Source organism: Camelina sativa, chromosome 7, assembly GCF_000633955.1.
Source record: "Camelina sativa cultivar DH55 chromosome 7, Cs, whole genome shotgun sequence".
In the NCBI taxonomy this organism is placed as follows: Eukaryota; Viridiplantae; Streptophyta; class Magnoliopsida; order Brassicales; family Brassicaceae; genus Camelina; species Camelina sativa.
In genome coordinates this window covers 13,863,087-13,875,204 of record NC_025691.1, presented here as the reverse complement: position 1 = coordinate 13,875,204, position 12,118 = coordinate 13,863,087, and the positions used below count along the sequence as shown (strand labels likewise).

General features: G+C 36.4%; 2 protein-coding genes across 2 annotated transcripts; both read right to left on the bottom strand.

The window, feature by feature from the left end:
• On the bottom strand, positions 413-2,872 carry LOC104701132 (leucine-rich repeat receptor-like protein CLAVATA2). Its single transcript, XM_010416772.2, has one exon. The coding sequence runs from the start codon at positions 2,744-2,746 to the stop codon at positions 578-580; it is 2,169 nt and encodes a 722-aa protein (XP_010415074.1). The 5' UTR covers positions 2,747-2,872; the 3' UTR covers positions 413-577.
• Positions 3,687-4,184, bottom strand: LOC109125624 (defensin-like protein 266). Its single transcript, XM_019227613.1, has 2 exons — positions 4,076-4,184; positions 3,687-3,915 (listed from the first exon to the last, which is right to left on the bottom strand). Exons 1-2 carry the CDS (start codon positions 4,131-4,133, stop codon positions 3,719-3,721), a joined length of 255 nt encoding a protein of 84 aa, XP_019083158.1. The 5' UTR covers positions 4,134-4,184; the 3' UTR covers positions 3,687-3,718.

The following is a 12,118-nucleotide window of genomic DNA, read 5'->3' as shown; positions in this document are numbered from 1 at the left end:
TAGGTGGTCAAAGAAATGGTTTAGGATATGTGAGGTCACCAGTTTGATCCGCTTCGCGAGGACATCAAGTTAAATTTATGGGTTTTTTTTATCAGATTTGATTTTATAACACAACTGATTTTTATATTTTTTAAAATTATGTATCTGAAATTTAATTTTGTCTTTAATACTAATTTAAACTTTTTATAAGATAATATTTCATTACCGTCATTAATCATATATAATTTTCATGAAAATATATCAAATAAACCCACGTGTAGCATGAGTTCAAAACCTAGTGAGTAATAAACAAAAGGAGTATAAGAAGAAACCGTTCAAACATACCCGTGGGTTCAAAACCTAGTGAGTAATAAACAAAAGGAGTATAAGAAGAAACCGTTCAAACATACCCGTGGGTTCAAAACCTAGTGAGTAATAAACAAAAGGAGTATAAGAAGAAACCGTTCAAACTATATACACAAGTGAATGAAACCGAGAGATTATAGTTAAATGCGAGCATTTCCACTTCACATCTCAGACCAACAAACATACATATGCGAGTTACAACTGAATATACACATCAATCAATCTGTAGAGTTTAAGCTTTGGTCTGAAAAATATAACTCCGAGCACGAGCCGAGCAGAAGATACCTAGCACTCCAAAATCGAAGCTAATAAACGCGCTCAAGCAAAATATCCAAATCGATATCGGTCCTTCTACCAATTCGTTTTGATATATTTCCTCTTGTGATGCATCAATATTAGCCGGATCACACTTGCTCCCAGAAGATTCTACACAAAGTTCCGGATTTCCAGCCAAAGCCCCTGGAAACTTCCCAAGCCCTTCTTTCTCGGTAATGATTCCAGAGAAACAGTTATGAGATAGGTTCAGAAGTGTGAGTCCTGGAGGAGCCGAGATGTTTCCGGTGACTTGACCTGACAGAGAATTGTGTGAAAGATCTAAGGCCTTTAACCTTGGCAGCTTCTCTAGACGTGGAAGCTGACCTTCAAGGAAGTTGTAGGACAAGTTCAAGTACTCAATATTCTTCTGTCTGAACAAAGCTTCTGGGATCTCTCCGTGTAATAGATTGTCAGAGAGATCAATCCCAACCATGGATAATAGATTGTAGCTGAAGCTTAGTTCGTCTTTGGCAACCACAGCTGCTGATATTTTGATCTCTACTTTCCCTGGTGGCTCTACGGATCTTTCTTCTCCGGCGGCCTGAAGATCTTTGAAGCGTGTGCTGTTTAAGTTATCGTCCGGTATGAACCAGGAGAACCTGTTGCTGGAGTAGTCAATCATTTGGATTTTATCAAACTTGAACAGCCAAGAAGGAAGGGTTCCACTGAATTTGTTCCGGGCAAGAGAGAGATATTTGAGATTGGACCATTTGGTAATGGCTTCATTCAGGTTTCCTGAGAGGTTGTTGGAACTGATATCCACAATCTCAAGAGACTTCAAACCAGCCAAAGTAAGTGGTATCTCACCTGAAATATGATTATTGCTTATGTCAAGTATCTTCAGACTGTCCAAAGCATCAAGCTCTGGTTGTATTTCGCCAGAGAGGTTGTTGTTACTAATCATCAGAGCAAGCAACTGAAAGCAACCAACAATGTTGAGCGGTATCGAGCCGGTTAATGCGTTGTGGGAAAGATCAATGACCTGGAGATACGTCAGATTCCCAATCTTAGCCGGGATATCTCCGGTTAGAAGATTGTGAGAGAGACGCAATGCTTGTAAACTCTTCAACTCAGTAATCCTCAACGGTATATCACCAGAAAACCTATTGTGAGAAAGGTCAAGAAGTACCAAACCCAATTTCTCAGTTGTTTCAGAGATTCTGCTAGGAAGACGACCTGAAAACCCGTTGTGACTCAAGTCCAACATCACAAGCTTCTCTGAAAACATAAGCCTTGGAGATATCTCGTAGTTAAAGCCATTCAAGGATAGATTCAAATGACTCAGCTCTACTAAAGAACTCAAACAAGAAGGTAACCCACCAACCAACAAATTCTCAGCCAGATTCAGAACACTAAGAGAAGGACGAGAGGAGTAGAAACAAGGCAGTGTACCAGAAAACCGATTTGAAGCAAGATTAAGAACCACCAACGGCTGCTGAAAATCTCTAAGTGTACCAGTCAAGTTATTGCTCTCAAGATTCAAGTAGTTAAGAGACTTCAAATACAGCAAGCTCTCAGGTAACTCTCCAAGAAACGAGCAGAAACTAAGATCAATTCTCTCAAGATTCATCGAGAAACCCCCAAACCAGTGAGGAATCACGCCGCCTAGATCTCTATTCTCACTAAGAACAACTTCTCTAAGCTCCTTAAGACTCACGAATGTGTCAGGAATCGAACCAACGAATCCGTTCCGGCTAAGATTAAGTGCCCTAAGATTACGCAACGAACCAAAGCAAGAAGGTACGTTTCCAGAGAAATTGTTCCGAGAAAGGTCCAAGCTTTGAAGAGAAGAGAGCTTACAGAGCGATGGGTGAAGCTCACCGGAGAGATTCAGACCGGATAAAGTGAGAGAGAGAACTTTTCCGGTCGGATTGTGACAAGCTAGACCTGTCCAGTTAGAACAAGATGAGCCGTACCATGTCGATAAGCTTCGATTTATGTCGTGAATAGAAACCCTGAATATCAGTAAAGATGCTTTATCTTGTGGGTCGATGTCGGGAAGCTGGGATTGAGCTAGAAGCGACGCGGGAGAGGAGACGAAGTAGAGGAAGAAGAGAGTGAAATCTGCAATCTTCAGTATGTTCATAGCTCAATGGAGAAGACGAAATTTACGTTAAGTGGCAAGTAAATTGAGAAGGTCTCAGGGGTGAATCGCAGCGACGTCTCTTTGGCTCTTTGCAGTGGTAGTGGAAATGTGAGTGGAAGATTAAAGACAGTGAGAACATTCTTATTACATTCCAATTTAATAATTAGGAGACTAATCAGTAAAGCATGAAACTCTATATCCCAACCAATTTTTGTCAATTTTTGGATTCTAAATTTCTTATTCAAATTTTTTTTAAACTGAACCTCAGCTGAATCAATATCCGAAATAAAAGTATACATTTAAAAATATTAGTTATATTTACATTTTTAATAGTATAGATACATAAAATAGAATTATAAATTTAAATATATTAGTTTTCCATAATTTGGATATTTTCGGTTATATTTGGGTAAAGTAACCAATATTTATTTTTTCTAGATATTTGTGATATTTTATGTATTTTCATTCTCAATATAAATACACGAAACTGAACTGAATTTTTGAAATGCCTAAATGGGTGTAGACCCTCTACTTAAATGGCACCAAACTAATCTCAAACACTAATAATTNTTTCTCCATTAGCCTTGGTTTTTTTTTTTTTTTTTTTTTTTTTTGTGTGCAAACGCTGCTTAAATAAAGTACATCCATTACAAAATAATAATGATAATAACGTCCAAACATTAATTTACAATTTTAAACGAATTAAAGTTTTGGACTTTAGATCAAAGAAGGGAAAATAATAATTTTGAAAAAAAAAAAACACTCAGTTTAATATTGTTTGAGAATTGTCTGATGTTTTATAAGATTGTCTTATACTTTCAAGGGTTTTATTACTTCTACAGTTTATATGAGGTCTATGGTTGATTTTTGTAAAGGTTGACCTATACTATGAGAAAAATACTCAAATAAAAACAAATATGTTTCTTATTAGTATCTTGTCATCACAAATTTGGGTAAATAATAGAAATAAGTTTACGTATGAGATTCAACACGTAAACTTGTTCGTGGAGTGTTACATTCAGAACAAACACACTGGCTGAAAATACATTGTGTGTTCTTACATCCCGGACATGTATCGTGACAAGTATTGTCGTTGGTGCAAGATCCTCCACGTTGTATTGTTACATCTTTCATTTTTCCACTAACTCTTGCTTCTCCCTCCATCAAACCTATATAATCATTATAAAAAAGAAGACATTAAGACATATATATGCACATAACATAAACATAGTATGAATCTTCAAGATCGGTAACTGTGACTCATTACAATTAATCGTTAAAGATTAAAAACACGATGGAATTAAATTTAAAGTTGAAAGATGGACTCACATGAGAGGGACAACAAGAAGGCAAAAAAAACAACTTTCATGAACACCATGTTCTCCATTTCTGATGATAATACTGGTTCTCATTAGACAGACGTATATTTATACAATTGTACGTGTGAAATAAGCTGATTTGTTGCCAATTAAAAACAGTATTGATATATATATATATACCATTTTACGTGTGAAATAAGCTGATTTGTTGCCAATTAAAAACAATATTGATTCTCATTATACAAACGTATAAATTTATGACATGTATAAGTTATTGCATCGACAGGTTTAATGCAGAAGATTTGGAAGATTTTCATATACTATATTTTGACATGAACTCTCTATATATAGTTTTGACTTTTGAAAGAAAAAAATCTCCGATCAACGATATCGATTAAGATATTATTCCCATTAATCATGTATAATTAGGAAATTGATGTTTTAATTGTTTAAAAAGTAAATATATATCCTATTAAAACGAACGGTGACAAAAATGTCATAATTAATTAATATAGAGAAGACACTAATGTGTAAGATTTTACTTATATTTATCGTTCGTTTTTCTCCGATTCTAAAACCTAAATCGCTCTTCAAAACACTCTTACGATTCTTTTTGCTGTCATGGGAGTCATCATCACTCAAGAGAAGAGGACATTGACGTTTTGACATACATTTGACTCTGGACAGTGCACACGACTAAATATAAGCACATGAAACCGAATAGCGCGATAAATTCGTCAGAGACACTATTTTGGGTTACTTGATAGCGGCAAGAGACACAACCAGTTCAGCTCTCAGTTGGTTCTTCTGGCCACTGTCCAAGAACCCTGAATCAATAAACAAGATCCGGAAAGATATATATTAACAGGAAGATGCTGAGGTTATCTAGACGGTGCCGTGTGTTAGACGCTAAGGTTATACCCACCAGTTCCATTTAACCGCAAGTCACTGGCAAAGCCAGACGTGCTTCCAAGTGGGAACTGAGTACTCGATGATGAAATTTGTTTGAGGAGATTATTAACTTTGATGTAAAAGATTATTTCTCGTTAATGAACCATAGTCATAGTACAAGCCTATATATACTGTACAATTAGTATACTAGTATAGTAAGCTAAAGAAACTTACATATCCTAAAATACAAGATATAAACTATGGTATATAAGTTAATATACCCCCCTCAATCCAATATTTCCTTTGAGGAATATAGGCTTGAAATCGACATGCGCTGAAGCAGATGGTGAAACGGTCAAGGTTGTAAAGGTTTCGTAAGAATATCAGCGAGTTGGTTTTCAGAACCGAGATGGAAAAGTTTGAGAAAACATTTTTTTAACCTGTTCACGTGTAGTATGACAATCAATCTCAACGTGCTTCGTCCACTCATGGAAGACATCATTGCTCGCAATATGTAAAGCAGATTTGTTGTCACAAAACAACTTAGCTTAAGAAGTAGGTGTAATACGCAGGTCGCAAAGCATCTGTTGAAACCAAAGTAGCTCTTTTGTCGTCTGAGCCATACTTTTGTACTCTGCTTCAGTACTGTTGGAGTTCACGATATCCTGTTTCTTCGATTTCCAAGATATCAAAGAGGTGCTGAGAAAGATACACATACCAGAGATAGATCTCCGGGAGTCCTTGCGGGTTCTCCAGTCTGCATCAGTAAAGCCATTTAAGCAAATTTTGGAATTTGCATAGTAAAATAGTCCTTGACCAGGATTGCTCTTCAGATACTTGAGGACGTTCCGAGCCGCTTGAAAGTGGACATCAGTAGGACATGAGAGAAACTGACTAAACCGATGAACAACAAACGTGATATCAGGACGAGTGATACACAAGTAGAGTAATCTGCCAATTAATTCTCTATATGGTCGTCCATCCGATACAAGAACACCAGTCTCTTTAGTCAATTCTTCCTTAGGATCCATCGGAACAGATTTAGGCTTACAACCTAATAGACCTGCATCAGCCAATAAGTCTAAGCAATACTTCCTCTGACAAACTGATATACCCTCTGCGTTCCTTTCTATCTCCAAACCAAGAAAGAACTTTGCAGGGCCAAGATCCTTGATCTTAAACTGGTTAGCAAGAGTAGCTTTAACCGTAGTAACAACCATGTCATTGTTACTCGCAATAAGGATGTCATCTACATAAACCAGTAAGGCAGTGTAAGAAGTACCTTGCTCCTTGACAAACATTGAGTTATCAGCATGAGACTGAATAAAGCCATCATCAAGAAGTGCCTTCGAGAAACATTTGTACCATTGGCTTGAAGCCTGATTTAAGCCATATGTAGACTTATGGAGCTTACACACTGCATTAGGAGGAAGAGAAGTACCAGGAGGTGGAGTGTAGCCTTGAGGTGAACTCATGTATATCTCCTCATCTAAGTCACTGTGCAAAAAGACAGTAGTAACATCCATTTGAGTTAAACTCCAACCTTTCTTGGCCGCTAAGTCCAAAAGAAGTTTCACACTTGCCAATCGTGCAACCGGAGAAAAGGTGTCAAAGTAATCCACACCCTCCTGTTGTGTAAAGCCTTTGGCAACTAAACGTGCCTTGTACCGCTCTATGGAACCATCAACATAGTATTTGATGGTGTAAACCCATTTACAACCCACCACATTCTTACCAGGTGGTAGTGAAACAACACTAAACGTTTCAGCAGCCTTCATAGAATCCATTTCCACATTCATGGGTTTCATCCAATATACAGAAGCAATGGCCTGTTGAAAATTCTTTGGTTCTGTTTCGATGGAAACAGAAAGAATATATGCTTGATATGATGGTTTGAAATTTGTGTAAGTAAGATGAGAGGAAATAGGATATGGAGTGGTAAAAGTGATAGGAGAAGATGGGGGAGAAATTTGAGTAAGAGAGCAATGATAGTCAGATAAATAACTCGGTACCTTAGATGTTCGCTTTGGTCTGGCATTCAATGATGAAACAGTGGTCGTTTCTGCAGGCACAATCTCAGTGACCAAACGAAGATCGCTAGAACTGGAGGATTGTGATGATGGTTGATGAGAATGAATATGAGATGGTAAAGTAGAGGATGAGGATGGAAGAGGTGCAATATGATGATAATGATCTATGCTAAGAGGAAGAGATAATGGCAAAATGACACTATCAAATATATCAGTAGAATTAGCAGGAACATGTTCTAATTTGAAAGGAAAAATATTTTCATGAAAAACAATGTTCCGGAAAATCGAGATGACATTACTATCTAAGTGTAAGACCTTATACCCTTTATAGCCAAAAGAGTATCCTAGAAAGACACATCGATCAGCTCTAGGACTAAACTTGTGTCGATCCTTTTGTAAAGTAGAAACATAGCATAAACAACCAAAGGATTTGAGAAATTGATAATCAGGTTGCTTCTTTAGTAAAACAGATGGAGTTCTATTGATAAGAAAAACTGCAGTAAGCAAGCAATCACTCCAATACACTAAAGGAACATTATACTGAAACAATAAGGCTCGTGCAACATTAAGCAGATGCTGGTGTTTGCGCTCAACAACAGTTTTGTTGAGGGGTATATGCACAAGAAAACTGGTGGATCATGCCATGTTCTTTAACCAAGTCAGCGAAAGCAAGCTCAAGAGCATTATCAGTACGGATAGCTTTAATATTCGTTCTATATTGAATAAAAACATACTCCCTCTGTCCCTAAAAGATTGATGTTTAGAATTTTGTACACATTTTAAGAAAACAATGATTATTGAGTTTAAATATATATATTTTTTTTGACTAAAAATATATTATTTAATTTTAAACCAATAACAATTCAAAATTTTAAATATTTTCCATGATTACTTCTTGAATTTTACAAAACAGAAATCTTTGTGGGACAAAAAAATATCCCAAAACATCAATCTTTGTGGGATAGAGGGAGTATTTCATAAAAGTAGGAAAAACAGTAGTAACTTCACTTTTATTTCATAGAAGATAAACCCAAACTGCTTGTATACAATCATCTACTATTGTTAAAAAGTACTTAAAACCCTCTATAGACTCAGTTGAAAAAGGACCCCAAATATCTAAGTGGAGAAGATCAAATGGTTGTGAAGACAAATGATTGTTGGACTCAAAAGGAAGACGTTTCTATTTAGCTAACGGACAGACTGGACAATGACTCTAATCAACAAGAGAAGACACATGTAAAGACAAAGTACCAGAAAGAACTTTTAACTTGTCTGTAGATGGGTGTCCGAGGCGTTGATGCCAAAGATGTCCATCAACCTTCAAGGATCCAGAGAAATGCGGAAGCAATGCGGATAGAGAGATATGTGTAGGTGACGATGCTTCAGGTTGTAAGACTCCGGAAGGTAACATGAATGAGGGTAAAAATGAGCATAACCATGATTATGTTGTAGTAAGCTACTAATAGAAATTAAATTGAATCTTAAAGATGGAACATGCAAAACATCATGCAATATGAGTGATTTGGACAAATGCACAGTGCCACAGTGTGTGATATCCACTCTAGCTTCATTCGACAGAGAGATTGTGACTCCAGAAACTGTTACTGTGTCATTAAAAAAGGTCAGATCAGAGCAAACATGGCTAGTAGCACTAGTGTCAATGATCCAACTACCATGATGAATAGTTTTTGATAAAGAAGAAAGACATTGATGTTGAAAAGTAAGTCGATTGTCTTCAAAACGAAGTGAAGAATAAGGAAAAACAGTAGGACAGGAATGGATACCAGAAGATGATTGGATTGCCATAGCACCATGCTCTGTAATAGACGAGGCTTGTGAAGATGATGTTGGAGCCTCTGAAAGCTTAACCTTTGTATTTAGTTGTTGAATCAAAGAAGTAATTTGATCATTACTCATTGTGCTGACATCAAGATTAACCACAACATTCGTAGTTGGAGTGGAAGAAGACTCAGTTATCACATTGGCCACAACATGTGTCATTGGTCGAGGATTAGAAGACGTATGTCCTCTGAATTGTGTAGACGACATTGCTGGACGTTGACTTCCTTGACTTCCCTGATAATTGGCCAGACTACTCTTGAATCCAGGAATGTAACATGGGGGATATCCATGCAATTTAAAACACTTTTGGATAACATGTCCATTTTGACCACAATGGGTGCAAACAGGTCTTGGTCCTCGTGGCCTATAGTGATTCTGATTCTGAACTGCAAATGTCATATTGTCATAAGAGCCAGTGTAGGAGACCTGATGTGTATCGGATACCTGAGATGGTACAGAGATAGGGACCTCTATGGGAGCAGAAGCCTGAAAAATCATATTGTTTGGCTTAGGTGTGATGTTCGTCTGTCGTTCATCAAAAGTAACCATGTTGAAAGCCTCTTCAATATTTGGTATTGGCTTAAGCATGAGGATGTGTCTTCGAGTGGATTCATAAGAAGCATTCAACCCCATCAAAAATTTAGTAACACGACTCCTTTGTTGTAGCTTTTCCCAAAGAGTGGCTATTACACTCACATTTGCCACAGGTACAAACCGGTAGTTCGACATAGTTCTTATACTCTTCCCAAAGAGTGACTAACATTGTATAGTAGGAAGTAACATCCATAGATCCCTGCTGCAAAGAGTTCAATTTCTGCTCTAGCTCAAACACTCTAGGAGCATCATCTTGCTTAAATTGGGACATCAAATTATTCCAGATTCCCTCAGCAGTGGAGATATACAGCAAACTCTGACCAATATTTTTATCCACAGAATTGATAATCCAAGTGTTGATCATATCATTACACCGTGATCATGATCCAAAATCTTGATGATCCTCAGGAGGTTTACGAATCTTACCATCAATAAAACCAAGTTTGTTTCTGACATTAAGAGCAATACACATTGATCTCTTCCAAGAATAGAAATCAGCTCTAGACGTGAGACGATCAGATACAATATTCATCCCCGCATGATCTGAGCTGTGGAGGAAGTAAGGATTTGCGTAATGATCTATCGAAGAAGATGAATTAGCCATAACCGAAAGCAGAATCAGAGAACAAGATTGTGCGATACTGAGCAACAATCGAAATCAATCCAATAACCAAAATAGGCAAGTGAAAGCAAACATGAGATGTAGCGCGAACGAATGAAATCAGCTAGAAGAAGATAGCAATGAGTGTTACAAGATTCGCGAAAGAGATTGATAAAATCTGACGCCGTGAAGCACTCATTAAAGAAGATGATCGTCTCGATGAGCAATTGAATCAAAAAGATGAAGATGAACAAGCTGGGTGAAGCTTAAGAACGAAGAAGATGAGCTCAATTGAAGCTCTTATCAATGGTGATTCTGGGTTTTACGAATGAGAAAGAAGATAAGAGCAAAAAAGTTAGTTAGTGCTCTGATACCATATTAACTTTGATGTAAAAGATTATTTCTCATTAATGAACCATAGTCATAGTACAAGCCTATATATACTGTACAATTAGTATACTAGTCTAGTAAGCTAAAGGAATCTTACATATCCTAAAATACAAGATATAAACTATGGTATATAAGTCAATAGAGATGACGTGGAAGATGATTTCATACAGTGGAAGGTTAAGAAATGAACCTTCATATAAGGTCTTGGCGTTTAACGTTGGTCCAGCTTGGGGAAAAAGTTAACGTTCTTGGTCAGTGGCGAAATTAGGAAATCATCACATCAGGATCAAAAAAAATTATTAGGGTCAATTATGTGATTTAAAAATTTTACCAGGATCAATTGTGCTATTATACCAAGATCAATTTGATTTTTCTTTAAAATTTTATCTAAATTTAAAATTTCACCAGGATCAATTGATCCACATGATTATACTGTGACTCCGCCCACTGTTCTTGCTCACTCATGAAGACATCGGCTGCGGAAATGATAAGAAACTATGACATCAAGTTCGTCGAAGGGCACACAAAACAGAACATGGTCTCGAAGTTAATATCACGTAGCTAGTGATAATTTTGTTGATAATTTATCAAATCTTTCTAATAAAATTTAACAAATATTTCTTAGTATACTGCGTTGTTACGCTGGCTAAATCTTTATAAATTATCATTTTAGAATTTTCTTTTCAACTTATACATTTGCCTTTTGCAAAATTTCTCCTTATATTATTATATTATCCTAATGTTTGTAATTTAAAAAAAGATGCATAACTAATTTCAAATTTCGATTAAAAAAAATAGATAATCGTAATGTGATAACTGTTAGATACATACATCATACACCTTGAGATATTAAATTGTGTATAATCCAATCAGGTACGGTAAATATAAAGATATTCTTATTCCTTCTTTTCCTTATTAAAATAGGCAAACAAATCCAAGTCAAATTTGTATTAAGGTCTATCTTTGGCTATATATATGAACACCGACGCTCTCATACATTCATGATTCATTACAAACAATTCAACAGCCAAGAAAACCCTAAACGCACTACCTTCTCTTCAACAATGGTAAATAATACTTGTACAATCAGCTTCATCAGCATCATGATCCTCATGCTCTATATCAACCAATCTGCTCTTTCTTCTTCTGTCCGCATCCGTCTTCAAAAAGGTCGAGATCATGTTCAAGACCGGACGTTTGATGAGATTGATTGAGCTGATAAGGCACGTCTCAGTTTCTTGTTTAAAATTATGGAGGCTGATGATACTCCCCCGCTTCTACCATGGCCTCATGCTAATCCTATTGAAATCACTGAATCCATTCTAGCATGGTGATCCGATAGTTTGTACTTCTTATTCTGCAAGCACCATATCTAGGACTTTGTTTATTTTTTATTTTTTTTGTTAGGTTTTGATACTACGAGTCTACTATTGATTCTCGAAGAAACATGTAAAACCTCTTTGTATTATGACAATTTGTACATTTTTCTTCAATTTAATGGATATTTTCTTGACATGTATTTTATTAATTGATAACGTTGAATATCATGGTACAAACATATATGGTGTTAGCTAGCCTAGATGGAGAGTAATACAACTTGATTATAAAATATTGTTATAGGAGCGTTTTCTAGCTAAAATATGAGCAGCTTCGTTAAAGTTTTACATTGACATAAGGGAAGTAACTTAATTGAAATTAAGATGCC